The sequence below is a fragment of the Trachypithecus francoisi genome, unplaced genomic scaffold (assembly GCF_009764315.1).
Source record: "Trachypithecus francoisi isolate TF-2019V2 unplaced genomic scaffold, Tfra_2.0 Lachesis_group11, whole genome shotgun sequence".
Taxonomy (NCBI): domain Eukaryota; kingdom Metazoa; phylum Chordata; class Mammalia; order Primates; family Cercopithecidae; genus Trachypithecus; species Trachypithecus francoisi.
In genome coordinates this window covers 11,261,644-11,284,195 of record NW_022681456.1, presented here as the reverse complement: position 1 = coordinate 11,284,195, position 22,552 = coordinate 11,261,644, and the positions used below count along the sequence as shown (strand labels likewise).

Below are 22,552 nucleotides of genomic sequence, written 5' to 3'. Positions count from 1 at the left end.
CTATGCTGTTCTCATGGTAGTGAATAAGTCTCATGAGATCTGATGGTTTGATAAGGGGAAACCCGATTCACTTGGGCTCTCATTCTCTCTCTTGCCACCGCCATGTGAGACATGCCTTTCACCTTCTGCCATTATTGTGAGGCCTCCCCGGCCATATGAAACTGTAAGTCCAATAAACCTCTTTCTTTTGGAAATTGCCCAGTCTCAGTTATGTTTTTATTAGCAGCATGAAAACAGACTAGTCTACCGGGTATGCATTTATTAATTCTTACAACAGTGCTGCGAGGCAGAATCTTCTCATTTTATAATGGAGGACACTGATGCCAGGGAGGTTAAGTCACCTCCCCAGAGTCACACAGCTTGCCAGGGGCAGAGCCGGGACTTGCACACATGTCTGTGTGACTCCACACTCTGGACACTTCCCCACTTCCCCACTGTGGTCTACATGAGGTATGTTTGATGTCACAGCAAAGAGGCTAATCGCCCGATTAGCAGTAATCCAGTTAGTGGATTATTAGAATGATTTCTGGTAATTAGCTTTGTAGGAGGCAAAGTTGGTCTCATACAAAAGTAGGTTTTCTTACCATTGAAAGGGCCTATTTTTGGAAAATCTGACCTTGTGTTAGAGAGCAGAGGGTTATTTTTATCTGACTGGCATGGGTCCCTGTGGTCTCCTGAGTTTTTATGGAAGCAATTAGTGTTGGCAGTCCACTTGTACAATATCCCATTCTTTTGACTCTGATAGTTTGTGGATCTAAAGTTGCGGGTAAGGCTCCTCTGTCTGGGAGGATTGTGGTTTCAGGACACAGATGCCTCCCCCACCCCCAGGAGACACGTGTTCCCCAAAGATTGCAGACAAATTGCCAAGCACCTGCCCTGTCATCACCGAGAGAATATCACCATAATTAAGGTGGGTGCCCCCTACCTCCGAGTTCCACGCTTGAAATGGAATTTTCTGGTTTTGGTTTCATTTTAAAGGACCTTTTCTTAACAAGTGTGTAGAGACCCTCACTGTATCTGCGCCGTGATACCCTTCAGAGGGCCGCAGTGCTGTGCTGACCCCCTTCTGAGCCATGCTCACGCTTGAGCGCTTTCTAATAGGGACATTTCTGTTGTTGTTCCAGTGTCCTGGAGGCAGCGGTTTCTCTTGGGGGTGAAGACTTGACCCCATTCTATGGTCTGCTGTCTGGTGGCCGGGAAGGAAAATTCTACAGGGTAATTGTCCCTAGAGTAAACACTTCCTGGTAACATCTAGTTAAGTTTGTAAAGCAAATGTGCCCGGGGTTAACCTTCTTGCTTTACTCCGAAGCTTTGTTCCCCCATTGAGCTTAAAATGTACTTTCTAGAAAATGTCCTTGAAGTGTTCATGGATGCCTTCAGACTTAAGCCTAAACGTGTGTTGTGTTTCCGTTCTATTCCTACGTAGGAGCTAGAAGACTACTTCTACTATTCTCAGCTCCGCAGTCAAGGCATCGACACGATGGAGACCAGAAAGGTGTCAGAATACATTTGCCTGTCAGAGCTTCCTTTTGTCATGAGAGCAATTGGCTTTTACCCGTCTGAAGAGAAGGTAGGGAGAATGAAAACAAGAGCAGCAACGGGATGTGCTATTTATAAAAAACAACCTCTGGGAACAAACATTATAGGTCAAAGCAAAAATTGCACATTTTTCTTGCATAAATGGATCAGAAAGACGGTTCTGGGCATTTCAGATGCACTCCTGAGTAACTGCCTTATGGTAGAGATATGCTATTTTGTTGTTGTTGTTGTTGTTGTTTTTTGAGATGGAGTCTCACTCTGTCACTCAGGCTGGAGTGCAGTGGCCGGATCTCAGCTCACTGCAAGCTCCGCCTCCCGGGTTTACGCCATTCTCCTGCCTCAGCCTCCCAAGTAGCTGGGACTACAGGCGCCCGCCACCTCGCCCGGCTAGTTTTTTGTATTTTTTAGTAGAGATGGGGTTTCACAGTGTTAGCCAGGATGGTCTCGATCTCCTGACCTCGTGATGCGCCCGTCTCGGCCTCCCAAAGTGCTGGGATTACAAGCTTGAGCCACCGCGCCCGGCCTATTTTTTTTTTTTTTAGATGGAGTCTTGCTCTGTCACCCAGGCTGGAGTGCAGTGGTACGATCTCGGCTCACTGCAAGCTCCACCTCCCGGGTTCACGCCATTCTCCTGCCTCAACCTCCTGAGTAGCTGGGACTACAGGCACCCGCCACCACGCCCGGCTAATTTTTTTGTATTTTTAGTAGAGACTGGGTTCACTGTGTTAACCAGGATGGTCTCGATCTCCTGACCTCATGATCTGCCTGCCTTGGCCCCCCAAAGTGCTGGGATTACAGGCGTGAGTCACTGCGCCCGGCCAAGATATGCTGTTTCTAAAAAGCATGCTCCTCATGGAAGTTCAATGTTGGTTAGAGCATGGGTCTTGCAACCATGGTGTTGAACTGGACGGACTAGGGCTGCCGTCTCAGCCCTGCCCCTTGCTGAGTGAGGACCAGCCTCATAGGATTTTTTTCTCTTTTTTTGAGGTGGAGTCTTCCTTTGTCGCCCAGGTTGGACTACAGTGGCACAATCTTGGCTCACTGCAACCTCCACCTCCTAGGTTCAAGCTATTCTCCTGGCTCAGACTTCTGAGTAGCTGGGATTACAGGCTCCCACCACCACGCCTGGCTAATTTTTGTATTTTTAGTAGAGACGGGGTTTCACCATGTTGGTCAGACTGGTCTCAAACTCCTGACCTGAAGTGATCCCCCCGCCTCAACCTCCCAAAGTGCTGGGATTACAGGCATGAGCGACCGCGCCCGGCCAGCCTCATGGGATTTGAGGAGGGGATTGATGCCTATGCAGCCCTGGGCATGGTGCTGGGTGCACAGGAAGAGCTCAGGGAAGGGAGGCAGTTATTGTCATCATTGTTATTCTCACTGTCTAGTTGCTCTTAACCTAGCAGATGTTAATGGGGCACCTTTGGGAAGTGGGTGCTTGTCTGGGCTGTGGAGCACGGAGGGTGCAGCCATCCCTCATGACCGTGCCGCAAAAGCACCCCTAGATGCAAGGAGCCCCAAGCAGGGTCAAGAAGCATCTCAGGGAAATGTTCCTCATGTAAACTATTGTTTAAAGTGCAGTTAAGCCAGGTGTGGCAGCTCACGCCTGTAATCCAAACACTTTGGGATACCAAGGCGGGAGGATCACTTGAGCCCAGGAGTTTGAGAGCAGCCAGGGTAACATAGGGAGATCCCATCTCTATCCCCATCCCCCTCAAAAAAATTGCCCGGTGTGGTGGCCCGTGCCTGTGGTCCCAGCTACTCAGGAGGCCATGGCAGGAGGCTCACTTGAGCCCTGGAGGTGGAGGCTTCAGTGCCCATGATTGTGTCACTGCACTCCAGCCTGGGAGACAGAGCAAGACCCTGTCTCAAAAAAATTAATAATTAAATAAAGTACAATTGATTGTGTTTCTTCTGACTTGAAATGTAGGCTGGGCGCAGTGGCTCACGCCTGTAATCCCAGCACTTTGGGAGGCTGAGGCAGGTGGATCACAAGGTCAGGAGATCGAGATCATCCTGGCTAACACGGTGAAACCCCATCTCTACTAAAAATGCAAAAAATTAGCCGGGCGTGGCGGCGGGCGCCTGTAGCCCCAGCTACTCGGGAGGCTGAGGCAGGAGAATGGCCTAAACCCGAGAGGCGGAGCTTGCAGTGAGCTGAGATCCGGCCACTGCACTCCAGCCTGGGCGGCAGAGCGAGACTCCGTCTCAAAAAAAAAAAAAAAAAAAAAAGATTTTCCTGGGTGTTTTGTGTATATATTTATATAATCATACATATAATTATGCATCACTTAATGTTGGGGAGATGTTCTAAGAACTGTGTTGTTAAGCGACATCGTTATTGTGTGAACATCATAGAGTGTCCTTACACAAACACAGATGGCAGAGCCTACTACATGCCTGGGTGGTATGGTAGAGCCTGTGGCTCCCAGGCTCCAGACCTGAACAGCATGCGACTGTACTGAATACTGTAGGCAACTGTAACACAGTGGTATGTATTTGTGTATCTAAGCCTATGTAAACGAAGAAAAGGTACAGTAAAAATATAGTATTATGACCTTATGGAACCACCATCCTATATGTGATCTGTCACTGAAACGTTGTTAAGTGCAATGTGACTGTATAGATGTATATAGTTTTTTTGTTTGTTTGTTTTGTTTTGTTTTGAGATGGAGTCTTGCTCTGTCGCCCGGGATGGAGTACAGTGGCGTGATCTCGGCTCACTGCAAGCTCCGCCTCCTGGGTTCACACCATTCTCCTGCCTCAACCTCCCCAGCAGCTGGGAATACAGGCGCCTGCCGCCACACTGGGCTGATTTTTTTGTATTTTTAGTAGAGACAGGGTTTCACTGTGTTAGCCAGGATGGTCTCGATCTCCTGACCTCGTGATCCGCCTGCCTCGGCCTCCCAAAGTGCTGGGATTACAGGCTTGAGCCACCGTACCCGGCCAGATATATGTAGTTTTAAAAAACTAATTGGGCTTGGTGCAAAAAAGTAACATGGTGAAGCCCTGTCTCTACTAAAAAATATGAAACTTAGCTGGGCATGGTAGCACACACCTGTAGTCCTAGCACTTGGGGGGCTGAGGCAAGATAATCACTTGAACCCAGGAGGCGGAGGTTGCAGTGAGCTGAGATCGCACCACAGCACTCCAGCCTCGGCAACAGAGCAAAACTCTTTCTCAAAAAATAAAAAACAAACAAACAAAAAACTAATTGATACCACATTGAATATGTGTTTGTACCCTATATTTTCCCTTAATTTTATATCATAAGCTTTTTCCTTTATATTAAAAATTGTCCAAAAACTTGCTTTTTAAAGGATATATTTTAATTTTTTAACTTTTTCTAATTTAGAAAATAGAATTATAAAGAAGAAAATAGAAATTACTCAGAGATCATCACTGTTATTATTTTGGTAGACATCCTATCATTTTATATATGGACATAGATATAGCTATATTTTTAAGAAAGGATTGAGATTCTATGGTATATATATGTATATACCTGCATATATCAACATTATACAGAGGATGCGTGTGCATATAGATATGTATCAACATTATACAGAGGATGCGTGTGCATATAGATATGTATCAACATTATACAGAGGATGCGTGTGCATATAGATATGTATCAACATTATACAGAGGATGCGTGTGCATATAGATATGTATCAACATTATACAGAGGATGCGTGTGCTATAGATATGTATCAACATTATACAGAGGATGCTATGTGTGCATATAGATATGTATACATATACAGAGGATGCGTGTGCATATAGATATGTATCAACATTATACAGGATGCGTGCATATAGATATGTATCAACATTATACAGAGGATGTGTGCATATAGATATGTATCAACATATACAGAGGATGCGTGTGCATATAGATATGTATCAACATTATACAGAGGATGCGTGTGCATATAGATATGTATCAACATTATACAGAGGATGCGTGTGCATATAGATATGTATCAACATTATACAGAGGATGCGTGTGCATATAGAGTATATGTTATACAGAGGATGCGTGTGCATATAGATATGTATCAACATTAACAGAGGATGCGTGTGCATATAGATATGTATCAACATTATACAGAGGATGCGTGTGCATATAGATATGTATCAACATTATACAGAGGATGCGTGTGCATATAGATATGTATCAACATTATACGAGGATGCGTGTGCATATAGATATGTATCAACATTATACAGAGGATGCGTGTGCATATAGATATGTATCAACATTATACAGAGGATGCGTGTGCATATAGATATGTATCAACATTATACAGAGGATGCGTGTGCATATAGATATGTATCAACATTATACAGAGGATGCGTGTGCATATAGATATGTATCAACATTATACAGAGGATGCGTGTGCATAGATATGTATCAACATTATACAGAGGATGCGTGTGCATATAGATATGTATCAACATTATACAGAGGATGCGTGTGCATATAGATATGTATCAACATTATACAGAGGATGCGTGTGCATATAGATATGTATCAACATTATACAGAGGATGCGTGTGCATATAGATATGTATCAACATTATACAGAGATGCGTGTGCATATAGATATGTATCAACATTATACAGAGGATGCGTGTGCATATAGATATGTATCAACATTATACAGAGGGCGTGTGCATATAGATATGTATCAACATTATACAGAGGATGCGTGTGCATATAGATATGTATCAACATTATACAGAGGATGCGTGTGCATATAGATATGTATCAACATTATACAGAGGATGCGTGTGCATATAGATATGTATCAACATTATACAGAGGATGCGTGTGCATATAGATATGTATCAACATTATACAGAGGATGCGTGTGCATATAGATATGTATCAACATTATACAGAGGATGCGTGTGCATATAGATATGTATCAACATTATACAGAGGATGCGTGTGCATATAGATATGTATCAACATTATACAGAGGATGCGTGTGCATATAGATATGTATCAACATTATACAGAGGATGCGTGTGCATATAGATATGTATCAACATTATACAGAGGATGCGTGTGCATATAGATATGTATCAACATTATACAGAGGATGCGTGTGCATATAGATATGTATCAACATTATACAGAGGATGCGTGTGTATAGATATGTATCAACATTATACAGAGGATGCGTGTGCATATAGATATGTATCAACATTATACAGAGGATGCGTGTGCATATAGATATGTATCAACATTATACAGAGGATGCGTGTGCATATAGATATGTATCAACATTATACAGAGGATGCGTGTGCATATAGATATGTATCAACATTATACAGAGGATGCGTGTGCATAGATATGTATCAACATTATACAGAGGATGCGTGTGCATATAGATATGTATCAACATTATACAGAGGATGCGTGTGCATATAGATATGTATCAACATTATACAGAGGATGCGTGTGCATATAGATATGTATCAACATTATACAGAGGATGCGTGTGCATATAGATATGTATCAACATTATACAGAGGATGCGTGTGCATATAGATATGTATCAACATTATACAGAGGATGCGTGTGCATATAGATATGTATCAACATTATACAGAGGATGCGTGTGCATATAGATATGTATCAACATTATACAGAGGATGCGTGTGCATATAGATATGTATCAACATTATACAGAGGATGCGTGTGCATATAGATATGTATCAACATTATACAGAGGATGCGTGTGCATATAGATATGTATCAACATTCTCAGTAACTTGTTTCGTGAGCAAGGTGGTAAAAATTCCTTGGCAACATGCTTTGAAAGGCTGCAAACTTAATTGGACCATTCCCCAGTTGACAGGCATGTAAGTTGTCTGAAGTAGTTGGTGTCAGAGACACAACTGTGTTGAGCATCTCTGTGCATGGTTTTTGCACACTTCTCTAATTATTTTCCTGGGTCATAGTGCAAGAAGTAGTATTACTGGGTCAGAGAGTATGAAATTGCAGGCCCTACTGCTAACCTACTTTCCACAAATGTAGCATTTTACGTGCCCATCTTCAGGAATCCACAAGTCCTGAAACCCAACTAAGACTCGATGTTCATGTTGGCTGAGAACACTTGAGCAGTATAAGCTGTGGTCCCAGTCCCTTCTCTCGGCTTCGGTGGCCTACTCAGAATCACCTGTTTTGTGTGCTCCAGGTACACAAAACTCATTTCTGGAGAAATTAGTTATCAGAGCCCCTTAACCCCTGCTGAGTCTTGAATGAATGAGGACCGTAAAATCACCAGGTACTGTTTGTTGTAAGCTCCTCTAAAGGTCTTTGGCTGGTGTGCCTTTTGTAATAGCACATTGCTAGAAACATAAGCAACTCTGAGGAAGTTCATACAGCCCACATAAAAGTGTTCCTGAGAGTGGCATTTTCCAAAGAGTGTTCCCTAGAACGTGGCTTCCCAAACTGGGAAGCTGCATCGGAGCATTTACTGAATATTCAGCTCCTCGGCCCTGCCCAGGTTCAGCCAATTGGAATCTCCAAGCCCAGGCCTCGGAGTCTGTACATCTCCTGGGGGTGCTCACTGCAGAGCTGCCCACATTTGAAGATAGGGGCTCAACACACTGAGCGGGATCATTAGTCAGCTTTCTTCTTTTTTTCTCTCTCTATTTTTTTTTCTGAGGCAGCATCTTGGTCTGTCACCTAGGCTGGAGTGCAGTGGTGTGATCTCAGTTTACTACAACCTCAGCCTCCCAGGTTCAAGCGATTCTCCTGCCTCAGCCTCCCGAGTCACTGGGATTACAAGCATGCACCACCACGCCTGGCTAATTTTTGTATTTTTTAGTAGAGACAGGATTTCACCATGTTGGCCAGGCTGATCTCGAACTCCTGACCTCAAGTGATCCACCTGCCTCAGCCTCTCAAAGTGCTGGGATACAGGCATGAGCCACTATGCCCAGCCTCAGCCTTGTTCTTTGGTTACAAGTTACAGAAACCTAAGTCACCCATTTTCTGGTTTACAGAATTCCAGGTCCAGAGGGAGTGGTGATGTGTAGCGTAACCTAAGCCAGGCCCTCATCCATGTCGCTGGGAAGGGTCTCTCTCTTTAGGCCTGGCTTTCTGCTGTGCTGTCTCCCTCTGGGTCCAGCCTCCAGCCCACATCCAGTGGGGTTCAACACCACAGGCAGGAGCCTGTCTCCTTCCCAGAGCTGCAGACATTGTCACTGTCATCACTGCCATCAGAGCATGTGCCACTCAGGTTGGCCAGGCCTGGGCACTCTCCTTCCTGGAGTGTGGAGTGGGCTCAGTCTCCTTTAACCATGAGGACTATGACCAAGTGACAGCTAAGACATGGGCAGGTGTCTCAGCCTGTTCATGCTTCAGCTTCCTCATCTACAAAATGAGTGCAACAGTTGCACCCAGGACCACTCTGGGCAGGTGGCATGGCTTCCACGGAATTCTGAGCAGGGCAAAAAGTGGGCCCCTCTTCATTCTCACTTCCTTCTTTTTTTTTTGGAGACAAGGTCTCACTGTGTCACCTGGTCCTCCAGCCTCAGCCCTCCAAGTAGCTGGGACTACAGGCGTGTGCCACCATGCTTGGCTAATTTTTAAATTTTGGTAGAGACTGGGTTTCTCCATGTTGGCCAGGCTGGTCTCGAACTCCTGAGCTCAAGCCATCCACCCTCCTTAGCCTCCCATAGTGCGGGATTCTAGGCATGAGCCACCGCTCCCGGACCTCCTTTCCCTCTCATTTTACATTAGAAAGGTTGCCTCAGATGTCTCCCTGTTCCCACGGCCACTGCACTTCATCTGCATGGCTCTGTGGTTCTGCTTCTTCTGTTTTTAGCCCAACATTTAACCAAATACCCACCTCCTCTGGGTGACTGGTTGGCCTAACACCTGGTACTTCAAGATGAAGAAAGGGAAGAAGCACATGTTGGTGAAAACTAGCTGGCCTGGCTGCAGTACCCAGCCTCCTTGGCGAGCCATCCCAGCAGTCGTCTGAATGCCAGAGTCCTCTCTGTAGATGAGGCTGGAGCGGGCTGCGCTCTCACAGGGGTGTCGTGAGGACTAACAAGTGAGGGGCTGTGTGGTGCCCAGCACACAGAGGTGCTTACTCTGTGGGGTGCTCTTCCCTCAGTATTTCCTGTTAAATCAGCGTGTTCCTCTTTTTTTTTTTTTTTTTTTTTTTGAGACTGAGTCTCGCTCTGTCACCCAGGCTGGAGTGCAGTGGCCGGATCTCAGCTCACTGCAAGCTCCGCCTCCTGGGTTCCCACCATTCTCCCGCCTCCGCCTCCCGAGTAGCTGGGACTACAGGCGCCCGCCACCTCGCCCGGCTAATTTTTTGTATTTTTTAGTAGAGACGGGGTTTCACCGTGTTAGCCAGGATGGTCTCGATCTCCTGACCTCGTGATCCACCCGTCTTGGCCTCCCAAAGTGCTGGGATTAGCGTGTTCCTCTTAAGAGGCTGATGGGATCACCCCCATCTTCTTATTTTAAATTTTATTTTGTAAAATTCCAAGCAAACACAAAAACACAGAAAAGAATAAAATGAACTCTTGGCCAGTCATGGTGGCTCACACCTGTCATCCTAGCCCTTTGGGAGACTGAGGCAGGAGGATTGTTTTAGTAAGCCCAGGAGTTCGAGACCAACCTAGGCAATATAGGGAGACCCTGTCTCTACAAAAAAATATTTTAAAAAATTAACCACATGTAGTGGCATGCGCCTATGGTCCCAGCTACTCGGGAGACTGAGGTGGGAGGATTGCTTGGGCCTGTGAGGCCAAGGATGCAGTGAGCTGTGATCATGCCACTGCACTCCAGCCTGGGCAACAGAGTGAAACCCTGTCACACACACACACACACACACACACACACACACACACACCCCACTCCTGCATACTCATCAGTCAACTTCAGCTTCAGCAGTTCTCAGCTCCTGTTTGGTCCAGACCCACTGACCTGCTCCCGCCCCATGGGTTATTCTGAAGCAAGTCCCAGACACCCTCGCCTCACAAGGAGGCCTTTCAAACCCAGGCGCCCCTCCTCAGCCAGGGAGAGGGCTCCTTCACACGGCCTGCGGGCGCCTGAGGTTCACACTTCTATGAAATTCACCAAAATGCCATCGTGGGCCATGCCTCTGGCCGTTCCTGTGGGTGAGGAGTATTCTGGTGGCTCTCTGATGCCTGCAGGTCAGTGCTAACCATGGAAGCCATGTTGTGGAGGCTCCCAGGTCAGGCAGCTCTGGGTTTGAATCCTGACTGTGGCCACGTGCCAGTTACGACTTGGTCGAGTTTCGGAACCTCTCCATGCCTCAGTTTCCTCATCTACAAAATAAACATAATAGTAGTACCCACCTCCAGAATTACTGTGAAGATTAACTGAGTGTCCGTTTCGTACAGTACATGGCACACGTTAAATGTTTTAAAATGTCATCCAATGTTTTTGTCTTTGTCATGGCATCCCCGTCTATGGATCCATGATTCTAGAAGCCCTTTATGGGAATGTTTCTCTGACCTCGTGCTTCTTTGTGCACAATACCCTTTCCAAAATCTAAAAGTTTATATTTTCTTTATTTTTCTGATAAAGATACTTTACATAAATGTCCAAATGTCATCAGATTGATGACAATCTTCTCGCTTGTTCGGGATTTTTTTTTTTTAAGAGGCAGGGTCTCACTCTGTCGCCCAGGCTGGAGTGCAGTGGTGCAATCACAGCTCCCTGCAGCCTCAACTTCCTGGGCTCAAGTGATTCCTCTGCCCCAGCCTCTCTAGTAGCTCATACTATAGGCGCACATCACCACATCATTCAGGATTCTTGATTTTTTTTTTTCTTTTTTGATACGGAGTTTCACTCTTGTTGCCCAGGCTGGGGTGCAATGGCACCATCTCAGCTCACCACACTTCCGCCTCTCAGGTTCAAGCAATTCTTCTGCCTCAGCCTCCTGAGTAGCTAGGATGACAGGCACGTGCCGTCACACCTGGCTAATTTTGTATTTTCAGTAGAGATGGGGTTTCTCCATGTTGGTCAGGCTGGTCTCGAACTCTCGACTTCAGGTGATCCACCTGTCTCGGTGTCCCAAAGTGCTGGGATTATAGGTGTGAGCCACTGTGCCCCGCCAGGATTCTTGATTTTAATCCTTGGGCTGTCCTGCTTTGTTGGTGAGGTGTTTAGCCCTGGCGACCCGTGCCCACCTGTCACACAAAGTGCTTGAGAAAGGGGGTAGGCAGGGAGCAACCCACTTGTCTCTGCTTCCTATAGAAATAAGGAAGTCCTGCATATGCCTGGAGTCCCAGCTGCTTGAGAGGCTGAGGCAGGAGGATCACTTGAGGCCAAGAGTTCCAGACCAGCCTAGGCAACATAGTGAGATCTCTATCTCTTAAAAACCTAGAAAAAGTGGGCTAGGCATGGTGGCTCACAATCCCAGCATTTTGGGAGGCCAAGGCAAAAGGACCGCTTGAGCCTAGGAGTTCAAGACCAGCCTGGGCAACATAAGGAGACCCATCTCTGCTAATAAACAATTAGCTGGGTGTGGTGGTGTGCACCTGTAGTCCCAGCTGCTTGGAGGACTGAGGTGGGAAGGATCGAAGGATCGCTTGAGCACAGGAGGTCAAGGCTGTAGTGAACCATGATTGTGCCATGCACTCCAGACAGGACAGCAGAGTGAGGCCCTGTCTCAAAAAAAAAAGAAAGAAAATTAGTTGGGGATGGTGGTGGGCAACTGGAGTTGCAGCTACCGTGGAGGCTGAGGCAGGAGGATTGCTTGATCCCAGGAGCTGGAGGCTGCAGCGTGCTATGATCATGCCTGTGAATAGTGACTGTCCTCCAGCCTGGGCACCATAGCTCTCCAAAAAAAAAAAAAAAAAAAGGCAAGGAAGTCTAATTATTAAAGATGTACTCATTTATTCTATCACTGGCAAAAAATAATAAAGCTTAAACAACTTATCAAAATCTTGCTGATGAAGAAAAGGTATCCAGAAAAAAATGTTAGTTGGTAACAAATGTTATAAAGTAACAGACATTGACAATTACTTAAAGACAGAAATAAAAATGGTGATTATAAGGTTTGCACTGGATGTTGTATATGTTCTCCTGCCTGACCCCACCACTTCCCAAAAGGAGAGTTTCGGTGCCGCACTCAGTGAGGGCCCCACTCACCCTTGGACTCCAGGGTTTTTAATCTACTTTAAAAAAAAAAGTTTCCTCTTTGTAGATGTTTTCTGAAGGCCCCAGATGTGCCCCACGTCAGTGTGCAGACTTGATTAGCTGATGAGTTAGTTTATGTCTGAAGGTGCACCGGGAGAAGTTTCTGATCTTTTGTTTTCAAGTCAGATTTATAGTGATTAAAAAAAAATCTTTTCAGGGCTTTGAAACTAACCCAGGCTTTACTGTGGTTAATGAAACATTTCCTATTGAGATGTAGCCGCTCCCTCTCCTTCAGAAAGTTGCACGGAGTTTACGCCTTACTATTGGAGTGTGTTCACACTTGGTTACAGAAAAGACCCAGATGCAGGGTTTAGACCAGCACCCCAAAGACTATACATTGTTGATATTTTGCTTACGTCATTACAACTGTCTTGGGATTTGAAGCTAGTCAGTGTGGTACACTGAAGCCAAATTATACAAGAATACAACCCTCCCCAAATAATTCCTAGCCATTCCCTTCTTTCGCAGAAAGCTGTGCTCGGGAGCAAAACACAGCCAAAGTGGTCAGGGTGGGCTACTCCTAGAAACCATTATGTATTTATTTATTTTATTTTATTTAGTTATTTTTTTTTTTGAGACCAAGTCTGTCACCCAGGTTGGAGTGCAGTGGCTCAATCTCAGCTCACTGCAGTCACTGCAACCTCTGCCTCCCGGGTTCAAGCGATTCTCCTGCCTCAGCCTCCCGAGTAGCTGAGACTACAAGTTCATGCCACACGCCCATCTAATTTTTTTGTATTTTCAGTAGAAACGGGGTTTCACTGTGTTAGCCAGGATGGTCTCGAGCTCCTGACCTCTTGATCCGCCTGCCTCGGCCTCCCAAAGTGCTGGGATTACAAGGTGTGAGCCGCCGTGCCCAGCCTAGAAATCATTTTTAAATGAAAGATCTGCAGCATGTATAATGTTATCAAAGGAACCATAGCTTAGGTGTCATCGTTTCTACAGATGATGTCCCGTGCAAGGCAGTTCCATCCTCTGTCTTTGTCAATGTGTCTTTTCTTCCAGGATGCTGGACTGTCGCATTGGGAGAGGGCCCAGCTTATCATTTGTTTCCTGCTTACTTGCAGCTTCACTTCTCTTTAGCTTGCAGAGTGTTGTATAATCTTGACAGGTTTGGGCAAGGAATAAACATTGGTGCAAACACCTAGTTCTGTAAACTGAAGGCTAATCCTGTAGAGACGTATGTGCCCAGCAAGTGCCTGCATGGTGGATGCTTGGCAAATGTTGATGGAATGAGTGAAAGAATCAATGATGCTCATTGGTCGTATTCGACAGCAGAGTCGGTGAGGACGACAGAATCCCTGACATTATTATTTGATCTCAGCGTAATTCTCAGTAACCCTAATGTGTTTGATATATTCAGGAGCTTTGGCATAGCTTAGGAGCATCTAGAAAGGAATTAAACAGTCACTTAACTTTTTATTTTATTTGCTATTTATCTTTTGCTTAACTTTAAAAATGTATGTATCTTTTGACTCAACAAATGTACTTTTAAGAGTGTATTCTGGCTGGGTGTGGAGACTCAAGCCTGTAATCCCAGCACTTTGGGAGACTGAGGTGGGAGGATCACCTGAGGTCAGGAGTTTGAGACCAGCCTGGCCAACATGGCCAAACCCCATCTCTACTAAAAATACAAAAATTAGCTGGGCGTGGTGGCGTGAGCCTGTAATCCCAGCAACTCCGGAGGCTGAGGCAGGAGAATTGTTTGAACCCAGGAGGCGGAGGTTGCAGTGAGCTGAAATGGTGCCACCATACTCTCCAGTGTGGGTGACAGAGCAAGACTCCATCTCAAAAAAAAAAAAAAAAGGGAGTGTATCCTACAGAAAAACTCACCCAAGTTTATAATGATGTATGTATGGAAGGGATAATTTTAAATATATAATATATATAAATATTGAGATGGGGTCTGACTACATTGCCCAGGCTGGTCTCAAACTCCTGGGCTTAGGCAAGCCTCCTGCTTTAGCCTTCCTAGTTGCTGGGACCACAGGCCCTCCACACCCGTACCTGACCTGAAGGGACAATTGTTGCCACATAGTCTATTGTGTTGAAAATCAAAACAATACTGATATCCATTGATAGGAGATGAGACTGATAAAATAAGGCACACCTACACTAAGTAGCCATTAGGAAGTGAGATTGGCCTGGTGCTGTGGCTCTTCACCTGTATTCCCAGCACTTTGGGAGGCCAAAGTGGGAGGATTGCTTGTCCTTGGGAGTTCAATACGATCCTGAGCAACATAGTGAGACCCTGTCTCTACAATTTTTTTTTTTTTTTTGAGACAGAGTCTTGCTGTGTTGCCCAGGCTGCTGGGCAATGGCACGATCTCGGCTCCCTGCAACCTTCGCCTCCTGGATTCAAGCAATTCTCCTGTCTCAGCCTCCCGAGTACCTGGGACTACAGGTGCCCACCCCCATGCCTGGCTAATTTTTGTATTTTTAGTGGAGATGGGGTTTCACCATGTTGGCCAAGATGGTCTTGAACTCCTGACTTCAAATGATCCACCTGCCTTGGCTTCCCAAAGTGCTGGGATCCCAGGTGTGAGCCACAGTGCCCGGCCCAGATCACTTCTTCACTTGAGCTAGGATCCATCTGGGGCTTTAGGGTGCATGAGGCAGGATCAGGATTTTGGAAAGCTGTGGACACAGAACTAGCAAATCCTTGATTGTGGGTTTGGTACAAGGTGCAAGGCTTGTCATTCAGCTAGGACTGTCTCTTTCAGACCTTTAAAAACATTAACTGGGAAGGCAAGAGTCCCTGGGGGTGTTTGAGGCCTGGGCTCTGATGTGGGGCAGGGTGACAGTCGCTTTAAGGGCCCTGTGGATGGGTGTTGTTCACATGGAGTAGAAGATAGTGGGCAAGAGCACCAGGCCAGGCCTTGGCTGCTGTGACCTGAGACTGCATCCAGAGGGCAGAACTGCGTGCGTGCCCTACTCCTGGAAAAAGAGGCAGTTGCCATCCAGATCTAGTTCCTGGAGGGAGGTATGGAGCAGTTGGGGTCACAGTGTTGCATGAATCGCAGAGGGGGCTCACAGGGGTCTCCAGATGTGGCCATGCAGTGACGCTGCCCAGCCCTGACGCCCCCTCCTCAGCCCACTACTCCCTGCCCCGGGTTAGCGACGAGATGCAGGGGGTGACCAGGACAGGGTGTGAGTAAGGATGATGAGCGGGGACAAGACCCTGTGCCCCATAGGTTGCGGATGTTCTAGAGGGTATTGTGTGTTGGGAGGAGGGCGTGGGGAAGACGGTGAGTGCTCCCAACCCTATACCGGTCCATGAAACCATTACAGAAGCAAACCTGTCCCCACCAGGAGCCTGCATATAAAAACAAGGAATGGCTCCAGTTCAAATGTATCGTGTTCCTCTCTGCTTAATAGGGAGGTTATAAAACTTAATTATAGAACATAATTCTAAGGACATCAATGGCTTCCTGAAGCTAACAGCAGGGATCACAGACCCAAAGACAGGCGTCATCAATGACAGAGGCAGAAATAAGATGCTCTCGGGTGAGGGAACTCCAGCCCACCACCAAGAGGCCACTCTCATGTCTTGGGGCCTGGAGCAGTCGGGGCAACAGAGGCCCAGATGCTGTATGTCTAAATGTTTAAAAGTTACCAATCAAGCAACAAGCTGCTAAATAAATATCCCCCCTTGACAGTTCAACCTTCAACATGAGCTGATTCAAAGTTCACACCCGAATGGGCAGCATGCAGGGCCAGGCTGGGCCTGCCCCACGTGTCCTCCCAGCCCTGGCTCCATCGCTGGCCACTGTGCGCATGGCATTCAGGAGGTAGACCTTTCTCTATACCCTCCAAACAGCAGCCCCAGGTCACCCTTCAGACCTATGGGTGGGCAACACCAGGGGCACAGGTTGCCCTCAGGAGGGTGAGATCCCCATAGGCCCCAGAAGTGGGCTTAGGTTATGTGGGGGAGAGAAGCCTCAGATTCAGGTACCCAGAGTGTGGTCTAGAATTGGATGCATGGGCTCGAGGTGGGCACCTCGTCTGCACCCTCCTCCTCAAGCTTGTTTCGCAGCATAGAGTGCCTTCCTCTGACCTCCTCCTGGCCAAACCCTTCGTGGCTCTGCAGTAGGCTCACCTCTTTCAGGAAGCCCTCCCAGGCCCACCTGGCTGAGAGCTCCCGCAGCCTTTGATGATGTTCTCCTGCATCTTGGCACAGAATCTTTTACAGCCACCGTAGCCAATCTTTTAAAATCACTTGAGGGCACTCAAAAAAATACATCAGTATTTTTACACCTGATTTTTACACCTGGAGCCCAGTCTTGTGCAACAGAACCTAGGAGTGGAGCCTAAGCATGGACAGTTTTTAAAGCCCCAGGCAGCCAGGGCTGAGGACCTCGGCAATGGATCCTGTTTGTTAGTTCGCTTTCCTTGTGTATATCGTCTCTTGAGCGTCTCTTCTCGTGGCCCAGACCTCAATAGACGCTGAATAAATATTTGCTGACCCCAACAACTGAGATCGAAAACCAGAATGCAGAACTGTTCTAGTAATAATTGAGTGACTTGCATTTCACTGGCTTTGCACTAAACCAAATGCTCAGTAACTACTAGTAAATCGAGTGAAATTAACTAGGGCACTAAATGATTATTCTAAGCCTCTTGTGAGTTTCAAGAGAATTCTTTTTGTAGCCTCACTTGTGTCCATGTTATTTACTTTATCATTCATTCATTCATCCATCTATCCATTCAGTAAACATTTCTCTGAGCCTCTATAATGTGCCAGGCTCTGAACTAAGCTGCCGGGGAAATAGAGATGAAAGCTCTGGCTACAGCTTAATGGGGAAAACAGATGTGAACCCAAAGAATTAGAGCGTGCACCGCAGCTGCCACCCATTATTACTCTCTACTGAAAGTCACAAGCCTAGGGCTGATTCATTTTGGCACCAGTATCACCTCCATGAACCCCTGTGGTCTAAGAGCAGCAGTACTCAAAGTGAGGCCCCCAGACCAACAGGATTGACGTCACGTGACCTAGAGACTTACAAGAAATGCAAATGGTCAGACCCTACCCCAGACTCAGAAACCCCGCAGGTGGGACCAGCAGTCTGGTGGAACAAGACCTCCTGATCATTGTGATGCCTGATGATGTTTGCCAGCCTTTGCCTTCCAGCCATTTTTCTCAAGCTTGGCTACACATTCAAATCATTCAAATCATTCAAATGAGGAGCTTCCAAAAATTTGGTCCCCAGACCAATTAAATCAGGCTCTCAGCTAGTTGTGGTGGCTCATTCCTGTAATCCCAGTACTTTGGGAGGCCGAGGCAGGCAGATCACTTGAAATCAGGAGTTCGAGATCAGCCTGGCCAACAGTAGCAACCCTGTTGCTACTAAAAATACAAAAATTAGCCAGGTGTGGTGGTGCGTGCCTGTAGTCCCAGTTACTTGGGAGGCGGAGGCAGGAGAATTAGTTGGACTTAGGGGGTGGAGGTTGCAGTGATCCGAGATCACGCCACTGCACTCTAACCTGGGTGACAGAGTAAGACTCCCATCTAAAAAAAAAAAAAAAAAAAAAAAAAAAATCAGGTTCTCAGGGAATAGGATCTGGGCCTCAGAAGTGTTGAAGCTCTCCAGGTGAATGGCATGAAGCCGCGCCTTAGCAGGCGTGAGAATGCCTATCAAAGGCCAGGCCGACTGACGACCACCAGAGTGTCTGGGCCGCTCAGCCAGGACTCCTGCTTCTCTCAAGTCATCTTCACACGGGGGTGTTCAGAACGAGCTCCGCGTTCTATTTCCGGCTCCGAGGTTCCTCTCCCAAGCATGAACTTCGTTCAGACATGTAGCAGAACCTGCCTTTTCAACGAACACTAGCGAAGTCGGCTCAGGAAGGAAATGTCAGTGATGCCGAAGCTGCCAACTCTGTGCTTGTTGAGTAGTGATTCTTGATCCGTCATACGGGAAGAGAGAGTAAGAGGTGAATCACATGCTGAGTGGCTGGTGCTGTGAATGTTTGCTGAGCTCTTTGGAACTCTCTGGGTGTGAGTAACTCAGGCCCTTGTGAATCCTTTTGTCATCTTAGTCTCCTATTTCTGAACTGAGTTAAATCATATATTACATCAGTAATTTATATATATTATTTCTTTTTTTTTTTCTTTTTGAGACGGGGTCTTACTCCTCACTCCTGTTGCCCAGGCTGGAGTGCAGTGGCACAATCACGGCTCACTGCAGCCTCCACCTCTCGGGCTCAGGTGATCCTCCCATCTCAGCCTCCCAAGTAGCTGGGACTACAAACACATGCGCCACCACGCCAAGCTAATTTGTTGTCTTTTTTGTAGAGACAGGGTTTCACCATGTTGCCCAGGCTGTCTGAAACTCCTAAAGCGATCTACCCACCCCAGCCTCCTAAAGTGCTGGGATTACAGGTGTGAGCCACCCCACCCAGCCAAATTATAATTTATCTTATGTTATGATTACATGTATTCTAATTAGCAAGTGCATAGAAAAAAATATAATAATCACAAGAATAATTACTGTCTGTTGAATGCTTGCTATGTGTTAGGCATTATGTTAAGCACTTTACATACATAGTCTCAGTAAGCTTCAAAAAAGCCCAATGCATACATATTACTGTATTCCCTGTTTTCTCAAGATGAGGAAACTGAGGAGAAGGAATGTGAGTAACTCACTCGAGGTCATATAGACAGAAAATGGCAGAGCCAGAGTTTGAACCTAGGTCTATCATCAAAGATTGCTCTTTTAGCGCCCCGCCTCTACTGCCTCATGGTAAATAGTGGTATTAGCATATAGTAATACTGTCAAAGTTATATAGTGCAATATGCAAATAATTGCTACTGGATAGTGTTTTCTTCCTACATAAAATTATACATGATTTAACAGGCAATTGTACATAGTATAAACTCAGTAAAATGCTGTATATGAAACAGTATTACCATTTACAGCTACTTTTATAATATCAATTATATATCAATTATAGTTAATTTATATCTGTAACCAATAATGTTATTTCAAAAGGCCATTCCTGGAATGTTGCCTTTTTTTTGAGACAGGGTCTCACTCTGTGGCCCAGGCTGGAGTGCAGTGGCACAATCAGGGCTCACTGCAGCCTTGGCTTTCTGGGCTCAAGCCATCCTCCTGCACGAGCCCCCAGTAGCTAGGACTGCCACCACACCTGTTTAATTTTTTAGATTTTTAATAGAGATGAGGTCTCATCATGTTGCCCAGGCTGGTCTCAAACTCCTGAGCTCAAGCCATCCTCCCACCCTGGCCTCCCAAAGTGCTCGGATTACAGGCATGAGCCACCACAACCGACCTGGAATGTTGCATTGAGAATATGTTATATCTCTGAAAATACCAGGTGATTACTTAGATACAGGGTTAAAGGAAAAAAGCAGGATGTAAAATTATACATATGATACCAGTTTTGTTAAAAATATGCGCATGTATTTTATATGCATAAAAAAATAGGAAGGAAGTGCCCCAGATCTTTCACAGAAATTGTGATTGGATGGTTGGATTACAAGAGATTTTTATTTTTTCCTTGATACTTGAGGCCAGACCAAGATGTGAGAGTGAAGGGTACTTGAGACAGGTTGGGAGCTTGGCAGTGCTGCAAACTGGTGTCCTCTGAATTTTTGTTCCACATTTTTTAAGTGGGACAGGGAGAAATTGGTTACCCATTGATAAGTAATGTGTACAAATATAGATGAACTTCCTGGTTCATTCCCACAGACCAAAGTAGAATACCTGCTCTTTGGCAGGAACAGTGGGGAGAGGAAGCAAATTATTTCCCACTTCTCTATTGCTCTTATTCTTTCTTTGTAAAATTCCAAATCCCACAGTTTATTGAGAAACGTCTTAGTTTAAAATGTAAATGCTAAAATAAGTTACTAATTCCTAGCCCTTTCACTGGTATAATTGGGGTTTTTGCATTTCAGCTGACTGCTACATTCACGGTACAAAAATACTGCACAGGGAGAGGCTGATGGCAGTGAGGAACAGTTTTGTTTGTTTCTTTAATTATTACATTTCTCTCTTCCTCATGTTTTGCCATTGACATAAGGCGTCCTGTGAGGAGTCCTGTGTTAACTGGCCCCGCGTTTCCACTTAAACCTAGGCATGTCAGCACCCTTTTCTCATTCCAGAAAAATTAGAAAATACACAAAGAACGACTTTCCAAATGACAAGGGGAAAATGTTTTAAATTATTATTTTTTAAAGCTGCAAGGAATGAACATCTGAAAAATCTCATGGGCCTGGGTTCTCTAGGAGTTGGCAGTAATAACACAATCACCCAGTCATCTGCTGGTGGCCAAAAGGAAAGCCCTTATCAAAAAGGTGTTTAGGAGCCTGGAGTCACAGCTCTTATCTCTGATGAGAAGCTACGCGCGCTCTAAGGTGAGGTGGCCTGGTGCAGCCCCCTGGAGAGTGTTTGTAAGTTCTTGCAGTGATAAGTTGTCACATTTTCTTTTTGCTTCATCCAGATGCATGAATCGAAGCAACTAAAGTCTGAAAGGGAATGAAATGCCCTGAGCCAGTATCTGTAACCTGCGGGTGACAACTTGAGAGCAACAAGTGACTGGGTTTAAGATGATCTCCTTTTAAAGGCGTCTTTAAAGCAAAAGGAAGCATGTGTGTTAGGGAGCCACGCGCATGTGATGAACCACATAGAGCAGTGAGGTGGTGCAAATGGAAAAATCAGTAGCGGGTACATGGGGTGAGGAGGTAGTGAGATGGCACAAGGCTACAGCACATGCGTGAATGCAAAGGTGCATGCCACAACACCCGGCTCATTTTCGTATTTTTTGTAGAGAGAGTTTCACCAGGTTGCCCAGGCTGGTCTCTAGTTCCTAGGTTCAAGCCATTATCCTGCCTCAGCCTCCCAAAGTGCTGAGATGGCAAGGTGTGAGCCATTGCTCCTGGCCACCATCTCTCAAAAAAAAAAAAAAAAGGTATGATGGCTCATTCCTGCATCCCTACACTTTGGGAGGCAGCTGTGCTGCAGCCTGGGTGACAGAGCAAGATTCTGTCTCTTAAAGAAAAAAAATTTAAGTCTTCCAACCCCTGAATATGGAACGTCTTTCCATTTACTTATGTTTTCTTTAGTTTTTTTTTTTTTTTTTTTTTTTAATAAGATTGTGTTATCTGCAAATAGAGATAGTTTTGCTTCTCCCATTCAATTCTGGGTGCCTTTTGTCTTCTTTTCCTTCCTAGTTTCCCTGGCTAGAACCTCCAGTACAGTGTGGAATGGAAATGGTGCCGGGTGGCTTATGCCTGTAATACCAGCACGTTGAGAGACCAAGATGGGCAGATTGCTTGAGCCCAGGAGTTTGAGACCAGTCTGGGCAACATGGTGAAACCTCGTCTCTGAAAAAAAAAAAAAAAAAAAAAAATTAGCCAGGCATGGTCAAGCATGCCTGTAGTCCCAGGTACTCTGGAGGCTGAGGTGAGAGGATCGCCTGAGCCTGAGAGGTCAAGGCTACAGTGAGCTGAGATTGCCTCACTGCACTCCAGCCTGGGTGATAGAGTGAGACCCTGTATCAAAAAAAAAAAGGGGAGGGGGAGTGGTAAGAGTAGACATTCTTGTCTTTTTTTTCTGATCTTAGAAGGAGAAAGCATTTAGTCCTTCATCATTAAGTATGATGTTAGCTGTGGGTTTTTCACACATGCCGTTATTGGGTCAAGGAAGCTTCCTTCTATTCCTAGTTTGTTGAGTGTTTTTATCATGTAAAGTTGTTAGATTTTGTCAAATGCTTTAGTTCTGTGTCTGTTTAGATGATCATGTGGTTTCTGTCCTTTATTCTGTTAATAATATTGTATTATATTAATTGAGG

At 45.7% G+C, this 22,552-nt stretch overlaps 1 protein-coding gene across 6 annotated transcripts in view; it reads left to right on the top strand.

Annotated features, from left to right (window-relative positions):
- The window catches only part of CFAP251 (cilia and flagella associated protein 251), a 90,745-nt gene that overhangs the window by 59,201 nt on the left and 8,992 nt on the right, over positions 1-22,552 (top strand). For 5 of the 6 annotated variants that reach the window (XM_033220325.1, XM_033220322.1, XM_033220321.1 and 2 more), the window contains exons 18-19: positions 1,125-1,215; positions 1,427-1,570. In XM_033220325.1, coding sequence (XP_033076216.1) covers positions 1,125-1,215; positions 1,427-1,570 — 235 coding nt within the window. Of the gene's footprint in view, positions 1-1,124; positions 1,216-1,426; positions 1,571-22,552 lie in introns of those variants that run through there. The other variant, XM_033220327.1, reaches the window with a different exon arrangement.